Source organism: Anneissia japonica, unplaced genomic scaffold (genome assembly GCF_011630105.1).
Source record: "Anneissia japonica isolate Jap-2015-1 unplaced genomic scaffold, ASM1163010v1 scaffold724_len3256291_cov202, whole genome shotgun sequence".
Lineage (NCBI taxonomy): Eukaryota > Metazoa > Echinodermata > Crinoidea > Comatulida > Comatulidae > Anneissia > Anneissia japonica.
In genome coordinates this window covers 1848225-1864426 of record NW_022744966.1, presented here as the reverse complement: position 1 = coordinate 1864426, position 16202 = coordinate 1848225, and the positions used below count along the sequence as shown (strand labels likewise).

Here is a 16202-nt window from a genome sequence, read left to right as displayed (position 1 = left end):
ATATATCGCTATGTAAATTCACAGTTATTCTGAGGCTTCATGAGAAAGAAAAACCCCAGAGGTTTTCGGGCATCTCCCTTTATCACGTAGTACCGGTACAAACAGAAATTATCCTATTATAGCAAGTATAAATAGGACCTACAATCAATGGGGACGTACAGTAGGATAAATGAGAGCGTAAACACGAGTAGCTTAAAAGCAACCAAAATGAATAGAGGGAGTGAACAATATCAAATCTATAAAGAAAGGAAATAAGGAACAACAATCAAATTGTTTAACATAATAACCAGGGACATCTCCCTTTAATAACTATACGTGCATGAGTCCTACGATCCTTACAAATCGCAATACATGTAGTCCTATTTTGTGTCCGACTCCTGTTACATGTTGACTTTGAGATACGTAAATAGATATTATATCACTCTTTTAGTTAATCAGTAAATTGCGCATACGAACTAAAATACGTTGCAGTATTCAAGGTAAATCAGATTAAGTTGTAACTACACGAAAACTAACGGTAATCATCGTTGTTTTGCGTGTGCCCACGCAGAATAAGACAAAGAGTTAGAGTGGTACACGGACTGCGTGGGGAGAGATTTATTTTAGCAAGTCGTGCTTGCGGGGATGGGGAAGAGAACCTGTTTTTAGTGAAAGCTAGAGTACTAGGCCTACATGACAGATAAATTAGCCAACGTGTTATCAGGTACACTTATGCAGCAATTTATAATGATCATTATATGTGTTGTTTTCTACAATGTCTATGTGCACATTTGAGTGTTTTAGGGGATACTTTTTTTGTACGCACAGTACACGATTGTTTGTTGTTACATTCCGCACAACAAAATAATGGCATTGACCGTTACATTTTGATTTGTTTTCAAAAACTAGAATAAGCATAAATCCAGAGAATGGTATTCGAAAGTGCACTGTCTCACAAAGTTTAACCCGCAGAAAATATTATGTGGATATTAAGAAATGCTGCAAGCAGTGAGGCCTATTTCATAAGTCATTAAACGGGAATACAGCGCATTCAGGTGCGCTGTGACGCACACACTGTACAGTCATAGTAATTGTCCGGTCTGCTGCGATTGTGTCGCTTAGCAACTCAATCGTCAGGGGGAACTTTAAAACTAATACCAAACGATTCTATTCGCTGGGAAGAGAAACAAGCATCATCGTTCCTATGGTAACGTCTTCTGATATAGGTTCAGAGACGAATCCTATATATCTGCTATGTGACCCGATTCGTGAAGTATTAAGCGCATTAACACCAGAATATAGCATTAACGACATTTTGAATCTTAACACGAGACACGTACCGTAATTGCACCCATCGTATTCGATTTCTACAAATATATTGTACGGTACCTAATTCTGGTTTAAATTGTAGGCCTATTCTGACGCCATATAGCCTAATGCCGTCGGTTAGCATTAATTAGTAGAATTACCACCATTCTAACACATAGGCCTACTATACATAATCATATTGTATCATATACAGTACTAAAACATATCATGATCTGACCGTAACACATTAACACACATAACACGTATCACATAGGGCCTAGTTCATAAGCTAAAAGAATAGTTAATTTACTAACACAAATTCCCATCTATTGACAAGCAAAACAAAGTTACCATGAATTTATAAAAAGTGAATATTATTTCCCCATTAACTATGGTAACATCAATGGAAATCATCACAATGGTCTAAAACCTCAACGAAGATAATTTTTAGAGAGTTATACTAGTATCCTATTCTTAGCGTCGTATATTGTTCAAAATAAACCATACACTGCTTCAGATGAGATTTATGCAACAAGCAATATATATTAATGAAATTGACTTAGGCTACGTAGATCGATCAATCATTCAAGTGTGTTAGGCCTATATTTAAATCTATTACTAAACACTTTATTGAGCTGTGAAACATATCAATCTAAAGCAAGTCATCGGACGACAAAACGCTGGATAAGTTGACGGTTGCTATGGTGATAAATAAAAGCTGACAAATCGACTGGATGTCGGTACATGTGAACGCAAACTTTGCTAGCCCTGTCCCTTGGACGTTATTGTGTTTAAGCAGTAAACACCCCAATGTAAACCACTCTCTCCGAAAAGGTCCATTCTCATAATCAGCCTATGATGAGTTCGTGATATCGATGAGACAGCTTCTATAAATACATCTATTAAAAAGAACAAAATTAAATCCACGGTCTGATCGCATAGAAAGTGAAATAAAAGTTAGAGCGTCTACACAGTGCTGGCTTGCGGTGTAAGCAAAACTGAAAAGCGCCAATCCACGACTATGACGTCAACCTTCGATAACGTAAACAAAATAATTATATTATGGGAATAAATACAGAACCCTCCTCAACATGATAATTCATATTATCTACTATCTAGACCTCACTGCAATATTAAGGATAAAAATAGTCCGTCCTTTCTTCTGAATTGCAAGTAAATCAATATTGTTCTAATTTTGGAAAATTAAATGATCCGAAGAGCACAATCCAAAATAATATGACATTTAATTTGAGCGAATTAAATCCATTGTTAATCACATTTTCGCCTTCACTTAAGTAACGGTGAATACTAACGTCGTGAATGTAAATGCAATGAAACCGCTACGAATGTAAAGTGTAGTAAAACATAAATATGTCGTCACCTGTTACCAATGCAGCAGTTTCATTTCTCTGATATTCTCCTTCTGATTCTCATTATCTTGTTTGTTAAAGCGCTTCTTTATTGATTGTTGGCTAGCCTTCCTTTCAAGAATCATGAAGATGGATGTGTCTTTTCTGTTATATTTGTGAACTGTTGACGCGTTCCTAGTACGTCACCCAATTTTCCGTCAGCAAGTCCGAATCGTTTTATAAATCTGAAGTAATTTGTAGTTGTTAACGTACCGTACCATGTGTATAGTAAATATGGGCCTACGGGGTTCATCTTGGTTCGTTCCGGTTTTAGCATCACCTCATGATAAGTAGTCTCATCCGGTCGAGGGGTCATCTCAATGCATGGCATGAACACCTCCCCAACAAATGTATCCTTTTTATCCCACAATTCTTTTATGTACACTTTACATCGAAGGTAGCTTTTGCATACAGTTTCAAAAGTCAATTTTCTAAAACGAAGATATTCTCCAAATTTCGGGTCCAAGCTTCCTCGGACCACGCGCGTTTGTAAATGGTCTGGATATTTTGGCAAAAGAAAAATCCGTACGAAACTACAACAGTTTGCGCCGTATTTAGGCGGAAGGTTAGCGACATTTCGTACCCTCACGACGAAAGACGATTCTTCTGAACTGTACGTTGTGTTCAGATGTATCACGGGTTTTAGCTTCCTCGGTGAACTACTACGTCCAGAGAGCGTACGTACGCGTCTCGATTGTAAGCTTTCGTCGGAAGAGCGCCTGTTGTATAAATATGGATCGGAAGTACTCACGTTGCGGTTATTTAGCATGTACTCGTCCATGTAGAATGTAGCGGCACATACCGACTGTGATCGTGTTTCTCCTCTTTTCTGAAACACTGTCTGTGGATTACTCTCAGTAACGGGTAATAAATCGATGACGTTCTCTTGTGGACGAACCTTATAGGGTTCAGCTCCTCGGAAGAGCGTGTTGTACGGTCGTTTAGGTGATATCATTAGTTTAGCGGTTTCTACGTTCTTGTTGATATACTTGTTTTTACATCTTTTCTTATACAACATCCAGAAACAGCAAACGCAAACACAGAGAAGGAGCGAGGTTACACCACCAGCAGCTAAACCCACATAATACGGAAAATGATCTGAAAATAGAGAATAATATGATTGGTAAGAGAGGGTACTGTAATTATTTGATCATTTGAATTACGGTACTTGAGCCTACGTAAAATTTCAGATTATCTTGGACGGTAAAACACAATGGATGGATTAAACATTGTACACAATCGTCACATTCTCAAAAGTATTCATTGTGGTTTTGATATATATAAAGTCGACCTCCATAAGACTCCAATGTAGGAGTATAACAGGATGGATAGAAATAGATATAAAATAGAGTGATAGGAAAGGTCCCCCGTCGTCAGGCCCCTAAAGCCGTGCACTCACGATCACTCACGATTCTTTGGAGAACACAACGAATCATCACTGTACTGCCACCAACAATCAGCAAACGGCGTCGCGTCGTCTATCGTTCACAGGGATCGGAGTTGGATTCGTCGTACGACGCAGTAAGTGCCCGGTTTTTAATACACGGTCATGAGCACCCCAAGCCTTATAAACCAGATGTTAGGAACATTATGAAACAAATGTCTGTAAATGATGATAGTATATAGCCATGTTCAGCCGGCCTTCAGCCTGAAGTACGCTTACAGCAGACGTAAAAAATATGCTACTTCTGACGAGTGCACACACGATCCTCACCCAGGGCATAATGTTCTTTTTACCTCAAAGCTAGTTCGGAGCTTAGAAGTAACTATGCAGATAATCACCACTTTCGTTTTCTCTCAACGGTTATTTTTCACAAATTCATTAAATTGTAAAAAATTATGAAAACATCGTGCCTGCACAGATTTTTACACATCGCAGGAAGTATTGTTTTGGCACTAATTTTCACCTTTTGAAAAAAATGGAGGTCATAAAATTAAGCATTATATTTTAAGAAAGCAAAACAATATCTTGAAAGCACACCAACTTGATGTGTACAAATACAAAGCAATTATATAAAAGAGACGCTACCGTACACTGCCACTGCCATAAGGTGACAATCGACAAAGTTACTTATACGACACCAATACATTTTCCTTTCAATTCGCAACTAACTCAAACATCACGCGAAATCAGTCACAAAGTACATGTTTATAAATTACATCTTACAACTAATTTCAATTAATTAGACATTATTTCCGCTTTGTATAAATGTCATATAAACTTATGTCCTAAAATTACTTACTCATTTTTTTGTCAACACGTTAATTACGTGGCCAGAGCAATGTTATAGGCATCTTTGACGCAAATCTGGATGATCAAGTGTTACCGTTGTCGTGTTGACTCGTTCACTAGTGAAGTCATGTAACTGCAAAATCTTATCTACCTGTCTGTCGTAAATTAATGTGTGACGTCACAGTTTCACCGCGAAATTACCTACTCTGAACGCTGCGACCTCATTGGCTATCCGTAGATTATGATATTCGAGACTAATTATGAATATTCTATAGAATGTTTAATGACTTAAAGTGAATAAAAGATTCTATCAGTCGTTATTTTAGTACAGCTGACAATTGCCTCGATGTGCACTGTTTGCTTAACAATGTAATGCTGTAAATATTGCATTATCATATACACAGGATGTAGGCATAAGTATTGATAATTATTTACTCTAAAATCCTCTTGATTTGTTTGCTGATTTTTTTTTATGACGCGGGTCATTTTATTGGGTGGGGGCGCAGCGGATATTGTAGGCCTGATTATTACTATTTGCTGGTTATTTTCATTTTGTTGCTGCTATTAGGCCTACATAGGTCTATACTGTAATACTATTTTCATCATCATGTCGTTGTCATCATTGTCATTACCAGCACCACCATCATCATCGTTGTCATCATCAGTACCACCATCATCAATGTTGTCAAGACACCAACACCACGTTGTTTCGCTGTCATTATCATTTCATTATCGTTTCTTATATTTCTTTATGATATTTATTTCCTTTGGCATCTTCAACATTCCTTTAAAAGTATATGAGCGGCATACAGCGGTGGCGCCGGAATTTGCCGACAAGGGGTCCCATGTCCGGCGGATGGGTCCAAGCCAAGCGGCCGACGAAGCCTCCTATCGACGGCCGGAATAAAAACAACCTCGTGGGGTTCACGGGCAGTGGCGTAACGATGGGACTGGGGACACTGTGACTTTCTGAATCTGGGGCCCCTTTTTTGGTAGTCACCAATTCTACTATCTCAGCCCCATCATGTCTACTACCTCAGCCCCAACCATGGTGGGACTGAGGTAGTAGACATGGTGTAAGGAGTAGACATGGTGTAAGAAAATTAATGATTATGGCATCTCTAGATGGCTGGAAATGGCACTCACAGACTTAAAATTTCTCAATTTTAAAAACAAATCTTGACAAATTTTGGTGGGCCCGGACCGACAGGGCCCCCTTTAATCCGACATGGATAGAGAAATATTATGATATCATACAGTCGATGTCAGAGACATATTATGTTGTTATGTACCAACAAATCCCTTTTAAGTCAGGGTGCTAAATCGAGAATATTATGGATGGAGCCCTTCGGGGCCCTTTGAGGTAGGGGGCTCAGCGGACCTCCGCACGAGCGCGCATATGGTAGGCATTATAACGCCACTGTTCACAAGGAGAGTTTTTATTGCTTCGTATCGTCCAAAATGTGCTTTTAGACCACAATAATAGGGACTGACAGTCGAAATAACGTTATTTGGATAGGCAAATTATTATTATTATTATTTTGATCCGAGACTTAGTTGTGCGTCGGACGACTGGGGGTCCAGGCCTGTCCGCGACAAGACAAATGCCCCTGCTCCCCCACCCCGCTGGGCTCCACCACTGGCGGCATATAAATCTTTATTGTTATTATTCTTATTATTATTATTATTATTATTATTATTATTATTATTATTATTATTATTATTATTATTATTATTAGTATTATTATTATTATTATTATTATTATTATTATTATTATTGTATGTTGTTGTTGTTGTTGTTATTATTATTATTCTTATTATTATTATTATTATCATCATTATTAACAGTATTACAGAACCATTATCATGATCATAATTATTGTCATCATCATCACCAGTAGTGGGATCGGAGTAGACTTTCTTTTATATTCATAAAAGATAGCAACGTGTATTCGTATTTCGTAATTCGTAGTAGGGCTATATAGCAGTAGCAGCAGCAGCAATAGAAGTTGTATTAAACGTGCAGACACATAATTGTCATTTTCAAAGTTATTGCATTCTGTATTTCTGTCAGTTTCTGCTATAAATGGTTTATGAATGTTAAAATTAACTACCGGTACTATATGTGTATGCATGTATAATGTATTGCACAAGAACACAGTTTGTTAATTGAAGATCATAAGCACAAGATAGACAGGTTACTGCAATATTAAACAATCCACGATATAATCGGAATAACTTGGCAAATTGAAACCAAGACTTACGAGTAACATTCATATACTGGTATTATGAGCGATATAATAAATCAATTGAGTATGTTTTTGAACAAATACGACCCGGAACAAGGGTCACACTTTTCCTCCAATATCTCACAGTAAACAAACGTCATCTATTCAACCAATTCGACTGATTGTACAGTTCAAATTAATAACAATGTACATCATTTTCACACAGCTCACCAGTATATGCTTTCTATATATTGTATACGGCGAAAAAAAATAAATTAAATTTATTTATGTATTTTAATTATTTCTTTTCCCAACCAACAGCAAACACACATTTCGCCACTTGGAGGTAAATTTGGCCTACCATTAGTAACTGACGGTTCCATTGTTGTTTAGCCACTAAGCATTTAGTATTTTTCAGTATAGCAGCGGCTATTGGTACACCATTAAACGACTTTATGATAATTCTAATTGAATGTTATTGTACAATCTCTACATGAACATCCAATCAAAATTAGGATTTCCACTAAAACCGGTGTAACAATAGCCACAGCCAACTTTGGAAAATAATCTATATTTGCTATATTTTACTCCAAATATGAGTGAATTTTAAGGTACCATTATCTCATCTCAAATGTTTTATCGCATCGTATTGTACAGAATGTCTTGGTTCTTTTTGAGACAAGATTTTATTAGTAGCCAGTGCACTTGGTCTATCCAAGATTTTCGTAAGGTGTTTGCTTTGTGTGCCGATACTGTAGTTCGGAAAGTTAGTGAGATACCGTAAACATACCGTATTCCACAAAGCCATAAAGCATTCTTTCATTTTAGGACCGAAATGGTCACGTTTAAAAGTCTTTGTGGGTATAATAATAATAATAATAATAATAATAATAATAATAATAATAATAATAATAATAATAATAATAATAATAATAATAATAATAATAATAATAATAATAATAATAATAATAATCGATAACAATTTTATATTCAACTCCATAACAGTGATAGCAACGCGCAGCCGATCTCACACACGCGCGCGATACGCTCTTTCTAAGCACACACACGCTTCTAATAAGTTGCACAGCTTTTTAAGCCTGCACCACTGATGATGCTACCACCCCTTAAGCTCTGACCATTTTATGTGACAAATTTGTGATGTGATGTACCCATATATGGACATGATGATGACATATTTCACCCAAAATGGGCATATCACATTTATTTGATTGAACATGGTTTGTTACTTTGTTTCGAACAGCGCAGTAGATGACTCACTATTACTGCAATGCCCACATTAATCTTACGATGACAGTTGTCGACACGTTATGCGGCTACACGTCGAGCGCAGACAAAATGCCACGTTCCTTTTGGCATGCTTGGTTATAATTTCAACATATACCGTCTCAGATTCTTTGCCCACCCACAATTTTTTTTACAGCCAGCAAAACTGGTCTATTGAAATCAGTTCAAACTAAACATCGTATAGACCGCTATAACTCTAAGATAAGCATATGCAATTTTGACTCGCATGCAATAGGCATTTCTTTAAAATATAAATCTTAAACCCACGTTCAAGTAGTGGGCCGCATGATGGGGGTGTGATTTGTGGTCGGCGGAAGTCTGTTTTCCTGACGACGTTATCAATAATAAGTCGGCGCGGAAATTGACAAATTTTTGACGATTGTTGAAAAAAATCGTTTTCAATTTTACCTATTACTCCACACAATAATAATAAAAAAAATTATAATAATCATCTGTAAATAATATATTATAAATTGTGTGATGATCATATGATACAGAAGAATTAGATCGTTCCAAAGCTAAATTTTACAAATAACTGAAAATATTAATCATGGAATATGGTTACTTTTGACTACATGCCTTACTTGATATTATGCCGTATGATTTTCATTCTGTATTAATTCAGTGTCAACAATTTTTGTTTACAAATTGACCTAAATGTTGGTACATCATGATATATAAATAATAAAATAGAAACAATAGAAAGCGGTGATATAGTATACAATCTGTGAGCCTTTACAATAACGATGCATTAAATAAACAAAGGCAAGTGGCATTATTGAGATGAAACAATAGAATAGATTCAGATTCTTTTATTGATATCACTAAACAAATATACATCTCACTCTCACACTTTTTCACAGTTCATAGACTTCTTGTATTTTGCCCAATATAAATTTAAAACCATTAACCATTACAAAATCCTAAAGTTTGGTGAACTACATTCGGTTCATGAAACACGCGGTTCGTTTTTAATGATCTGTGTTTACAGTATCTTTGAATGTTGCATTACAGGTACCATCTTGAAAGTTTGTGAATATACCGTAAAACCTCGAATTGAAGCAAAATGGGCTTAATCTCCAGATGAAGCCCATCTCGAATTGAAGCCCCCTATTTAGTTTGCAAAATTAGCCTCAAAAAGAAGCCCATCTCGAAATGAAGCCCATGGGCTTCTTTTCAAGATAGTACAGCAAAGAAGCCTATGCTATCTTTTCAAGATAGCATAGGCTTCTTTTCTTTTTTACAGTACATACACTGTACAAAAAATAAATAAATAAATTATTAAAAAACAAGCTTGGTTTATACAGTAGTTTAGGTGATTTAATGCCAGTTAAATCCACTCCATGATACAGATTGATGTTGCAGTGGCCTTATTTATTGTTTTATAGGATAAATTCACAAAATTTACAGCATTCATTTTGAAAAGAAGCCCCCCACCCCACCCCTCTTTACTTTGCAAAAGTGGCCTCGAAATAAAAAGAAGCCCAGGGCTTCAATTCGAGGTTTTACGGGTAGAGGCGCCATGAGATTTCTGACTGTGACATGTTTCGTGGAATTGTTTTTAATCATATATTAATTGATTAAACGATAGCAAACTATCGCTCATTGTACCCCTAACTATTTTGCTAGACAAGTGTCTTCTAATTTTATAATACAGTATACGGATAGACCTATACAAAGCATTGTTCAATAACATATAGGCCTATATACACACACACATATATACATATGTATATATATATATAATATATATATGTATATATAATATATATACATATACATATATATAGTGTAAAAAGACAACAATGAAATACAGCTTTGAGTTGTAGACATAATGTGAAGCAATATAATTTATCACATATTATTTCAAGGACAACCTGTGTTCTTCCTTATTGTGAGGACAACAGACAAGAAATAGGCCGTAGCCGTACATGGTAAAGCAAAGATAAATGAGATGGTATAAGAAATTTAAAAAAAAAATGATAATGCAGTATAAAATAAATATAAATAATAATCAATAATAATTAATGGACCTATATACATTGGATCATAATTTATTTTTTTAGGCCTATAGAAAACTGATATTAGTCAATACATAGGCATATATGCTAAGTAGTAATAAGCCTAGATGTTTATTTATAGATAAGTAAATTATATACATGCATTTGGTGTAATACAACGAAGTTACATATAAGTCTATACACATTAAATAGTGAAATTAAGAAGTCGTGTTATTGATTTAAAATCAATCAGCTTAAATCCAAACATGAAGTGCGGACGTTTTCTGCTTGACGTTTTTTTTTTTTTATATTTTTAAAATTCTTTAAATTTAGGTACATGAGGAACATGCCCGTCGCTAAAATCGTCAATCAGGCGAATTAACATTTTCCGAGGGGCGAAACTCAAAGTGCCACACCCCCTCAGTCAACCACTGAGATGAACTAGAAAATAGCGCTCTTAAAATGTTTATTATTTGACAGTATTGCTGACTTCCAATTTTAAATACATCGAATATTTTTTGTAACGACAATAGGTGAGAATGGAAATATTAGAAAAGTCTACAACCCCTCAGTCCACCACTGAACTGAACTGGAAAAAAACACTCTTAGAATTAGTTAACATCAATAGGTTCATCAGCGACATTTAGCTGTTAAGCGCGTTCGTTCCACTTGAACAGTCACTGACAATGTCAACAGCCCGCCAACGATAACAATGGCTCAAACCACGTAGTTGGCCAAATGGAAACACCTGACTCCATCGCCAGCAAAAAATAATGGCATTTGCGCTAACAATATGGAAAGGAAAAGCAAATTAGAGAAAATTTTTACCACCGAAAAGAAAAATATTGAATGTGTAGCAGAATGCGCCGTTACCAATAAAAATTCTCATCTGAACAACACTGAAGCTGCTCGCCTCCTTCCCAGTGCAGAAGTAGACAATGTAAAGGCATATACAAATGAACAAATCAAGTTAGCACTTGAAGCAAGTGGCGCACACCCAGACTGTCTGATAATCCACAAAATAACAAATTCAGTCAAAGAAAATAACCCCGAAAAATGTGCGGACTCACTATACCAAATGGTCAGTAAATATGCCAAGAAACACAAGGACACAAAGTGTAAAATATCATTAGGTCTACCACGTGCTGGCCCACTTAATTTTAAAGTAGAGGTTGTTAACTCTGTTATTAAACATAGAATACGCACTGATCGTATACCCAACATACTCGTTTGTGATAATATTAACTTTTTAAGACATGGCGAACTTGTTGGTATATTTATAGCCTCTGATGGTTATCATCTATCGAATGAAGGCACAAGCTTATTAGCCAGTAATCTTAGGTGTAAAACTGAGGGTGCATTGGGCGTAATGCGCAAAAGGGCTAATCCCAAAAAGGTAAACGATACTAATCAATATCTAGACTCAAGAACTTAAAAAAATATTTTAAAAAATAAAAAATAAATAAATGAAATGGATCAGCCCGCTCAGAATTTTACAAAAAGTACCGGTAACTCTAATCCAATGGATATAACGTTTAATCCAATATCTAGGCTATGTGTAACACCGACGGTTTTGACGAACACGACGAATTCTCTGAGTATAGTCTTAGAGCAAAATACATACAATTAAGTCATGTTCGTACATGAGTGTGCATCAGTTTAACAACTCAAAAGAAAAGTTTAACAACGTAAAGCCAGTTACTCACTGCGTGCGACGTCGACGCGACGGCAACGCGACGAAGAACGCACGCGAAGACGCGGATCCAGCGGATCGTCTTTTTAAGGAGGATCCGGCGTTGCGTCGTCTATCGCTCGCCGGAAGCAAATGTGGATTTGTCGTACGACGGTTGTACGATGCAGTGAGTGTCCGGCTTAAGCTTTTCCTTGTTACACTACAATATCAGATGTATTAGCAAACATTTTCATGAATTAGTTACTTATCTTAATCATGAAACACAAATTTACTATATTGGTATAACGGAGACATGGCTAACCAATATTACGTCACCCAGACCATATTTACCTAACTACGATTTCTTTTCGTTAGACTGGGAGAGAACCGCAGAGGGGTGGTGTTGGTATATTTGTCTCTAATTCAATTGAGGTCATACAACGACCTGACCTAATGATACATTTCTGTGAGTGTATATTTATCGAAATTATCGATAGAAAACATAAAAACGTAGTCGTTGCTCTTTTCTACAGACAACCTGATACAAGTATTGATAATTTTAATGAGTCGTTACACGATATATTAGGCATCATTGATAAGGAGGGTAAATCATGTAACATCATGGCAGACTTCAACATCAACCTTCTCAATCATATACACGGTAGTCATGTTAATGTTTTTCTTGAAAAAAATGATGTCTTACTCGTTTTACGCATCTATATCAAGACCCACTAGAATACACAACAAATCAGATTCGCTGATCGACAAAATGTTTTCAAACTCGCTTTCAGATAATATAACATCAGACACTTATTTCAGACATCCCAGACCACATGCCAATCTGCCTACCAAAACAAATGATTAAATACCGTAATGGCCATGTTCCAAATGAACAGTTTATGATCAGCGACAAGAACATAATGAAAAAACAATAATTTGCGTTCTGTTGAATGGAATGACGTCTATGAAATAAGAAACCCTGACGGTGCTTATAATGTCTTTCTTGACAATTTTAAAACTTTATATAATGGAAACCTAAAAAAATATAAAAAATTGCCAAAAAAAAGTATAAAAAGTTTAAACAAGCATGGGTGAGTCATGGACTGATAAAATCTAGTAAAAGAAAATATGTTTTGTACAAAAGGTATATAAAACACCCCACGTTGGAAAACAATTTAACAATTTTAAAAAGACTTATGCGTATTTGCAAAACTGCGAAAAGAGTTTATTATGAAAATGTTTTTATTTACACAAATGGTAATATAAAAAAATAACATGGAACGTTATCAATGATGTCATAAATCCAGACAAAGGTACAATATAGGGTTGTAAAGCTGTTGCAAATCATATCAATGATTATTTTATTAATGTTGGTCGAGGAGTTCGTGACAGTATAGAGTTCTCGACGACTCAATATTCTGAATACCTCTCCAACAAGCAACGAAACTCACTGTTTTTCTGTCCTGTGAACAAGGAAGAGGTAATTAATATTATGGAATCTCTTGATTCAAATAAAGCGCCTGGATTTGATGACATTGTACCAAAGGTGGCTAAGGCCATTGGCCACAACATTGCAGAGCCACTGACGTACATAATATTTAACCAATCTCCTGTGACTGGCATAATCCCGGAAAAATGAAGATTGCAAAAGTAGTCCTTATTTATAAGAAGGGCGATCGCCATTGGCATCCGATTATCGTCCAATATCTTTGTTACCAATCTTCTCCAAAATTTTTAAAAAGATTATCTGTACCAGTGGTAGTGGTTTAACATACTAAACAATTATCAGTACGGTTTTAGAAATAAACATCCAACTTCACATGCTGTAATTGATTTGGCTTATAAAGTATTGAGTGCTTTTGACATTCTCAAGATTGAAATATTTATTCTGAATTATCGAATTTGAGATTATGGCGTTGAATTTTTAATTAGATAAAATAAGCTGTTGTGCATTTGGTGGAGAAATTAGTACCAAACGTGTCAAATCCACATCAGCCCCCACCATGGCTATGGATGAGGCGAAAAAGATGGAGCATCTTTAAATGCCGAAAATAGCATTCTTAGTCTTAAAGTTTGCATTAGTAAGTGATACAGGGGCTGGGACATGAAAAAAAATCAGGGGTGCAGCGGCAACTCTAAAATGGCCTATAGGAGCACTGATTAGATTAAATATTTCTATGTGTCTTCCGTGGTTCTTAGTGAATAACAAAATTGCCCGACCAAAACTTATTTACTATGCAAACATAATCCAAGCTTAGAAAAAATTCCTACATGAGGAAATGGCGTTTCATTTCATTTCCATTTATTGTCATTTGCATAATAAGAATACATAGAAATTGATTTTGCTCTGAGACACAATTACATCAAATACAGAACTAACACAAAAAAGTCACAGCGCATTCGAACATTGCCTGTATGCAGTTGATTTATTTTAAAAGCGGCGCTAAAATGTTCGATTGATTGATATTATTTAGGTTATAGTCAAAAGACTATGTATAATTGTATTCGGCCTAGAGTTGCCAATGTATCTTGACTTGTCGGGGAATTCCCTAAACACAGCTGATCGATAGATTACTAACTCGACTCGATTGACATTAAAACATGGGGATATTCGTAATGGTAGAACTGTACAGCGGTAAGGTATGCCTGCTTTTTTGTTTTGTTTTTGTTTTGTTTTTTGTTTTGTTTGTTTGTTTGTTATTTTCTAAACCATTGGTATGCGATTGAGTAGGCTTATTGAAAACGCGTTTAAGCTGAAGCGTGTACCTTTCAATTAATCCCAAGGTCATGGGCTCAAATAATTCAAATGAGTATTGCATCCGAAAACTGGACCCTGTGGTGACAACCTGGCTTAGCCTGTACCAGTTTTTAGCTGTCGAAATTGCTTGTTCCGTTCTTGAGATATTATATAAGATTACATAGAACACCACTCGCTCACCCACTCTCTCTCCTCGCCTATAAATGAATAAAAATCGATGTTGATGTTTCCATGCGTTTAAGTGTAGGCCCTATATTTATGAAAAGTATATTACCGTATTATTCGAATAAACGCTCCGGGGTTTTTGAGGGGGCATTTATCCGAGAGAGGTGTTTATTCAAGTGAGGCGTTTTTTTGTGTCAAATTTTGATACGTATAATTATACTAAAATTAATATCTATGTTGATTTAGCTTACGTTTAAGTGTAGGCCCTATATTTATTAAAAGTCTATTACCGTATTATTCGAATAAACGCTCCGGGGCGTTTATTTTTGAGAATGGTTTTTGAGGGGGCGCTTATTCGAGGGAGGTGTTTCTTCGAGTGAGGCGGTTTTTTAGTGTGAAATGGATACGTATAATTATACTCAAATAAACGCCCCTTAATTTCACTGTAAATGTAAAACCGCAACACATCATAATCATAAAAAGATTATTGATTTAATCGAGGGGAGTTTATTCAAAGCGGGGCGTTTATTCGAATAAATACGGTATTTATATCGTTTTATTATGACGGAATAAATAAGGTGGTTATTGTTGTTCCCGCTGTTGTTATTATTGTTGCTGCTGTTGTCGTTCGTAAAGCTTTCAACGCCCGATTCAAGCACACATGCCTTAGTGCTCGATTTCATATTATGCTTCAATATTAGCAAACCACAGTGAGTCTGTCCGGAAACTATTCCAGATTTATAGTCAACGAAGAAGTCGCATCAAAATATTGTCGACGTCATAGATGTATTATTAATTCTCTGACGTTAGAAGTACCCTTTTGAATCCTTTCAATTGCTAGATGCAAAAGTCACATAAGTTGGTTGGTTGGTTGTACCAGGGAACAGTGAAATTGTAATGTCACTGTTCCCTGGTTGTACCAAAGAGTATAAAACTGCAAGAGGTCCGACTGCCCTTATTTTGTATACAGGCAATGGAACGTTAAAAAGTACTCCCACGAAGGGGCGTGTCCTTCATAAGAACGTAAAGGGCGTTCGTATCGAACGCGTGCGTTTCGAATTCCCGCATACATTCTACAGGCCGTAGCCACACTCCCAAGGGGGGGGGGTCTTTTTTTAGCCAAAGGTGACCTTTTTATACGGGTG

General features: G+C 36.1%; 1 protein-coding gene and 1 long non-coding RNA gene across 2 annotated transcripts in view; both read right to left on the bottom strand.

The window, feature by feature from the left end:
* The window catches only part of LOC117119773 (synaptotagmin-7-like), a 32891-nt gene that overhangs the window by 4390 nt on the left and 12299 nt on the right, over nucleotides 1-16202 (bottom strand). The window contains exon 2 of the mRNA XM_033264662.1: nucleotides 2943-3794. Within this exon, the coding sequence (XP_033120553.1) occupies nucleotides 2943-3794 (852 nt within the window). The remainder of the gene's footprint in view (nucleotides 1-2942; nucleotides 3795-16202) is intronic.
* Nucleotides 443-2929, bottom strand: LOC117119775. The gene is made up of 2 exons (XR_004447241.1): nucleotides 2669-2929; nucleotides 443-2186 (listed from the first exon to the last, which is right to left on the bottom strand). It is a non-coding gene; the product is annotated as an uncharacterized LOC117119775 (long non-coding RNA).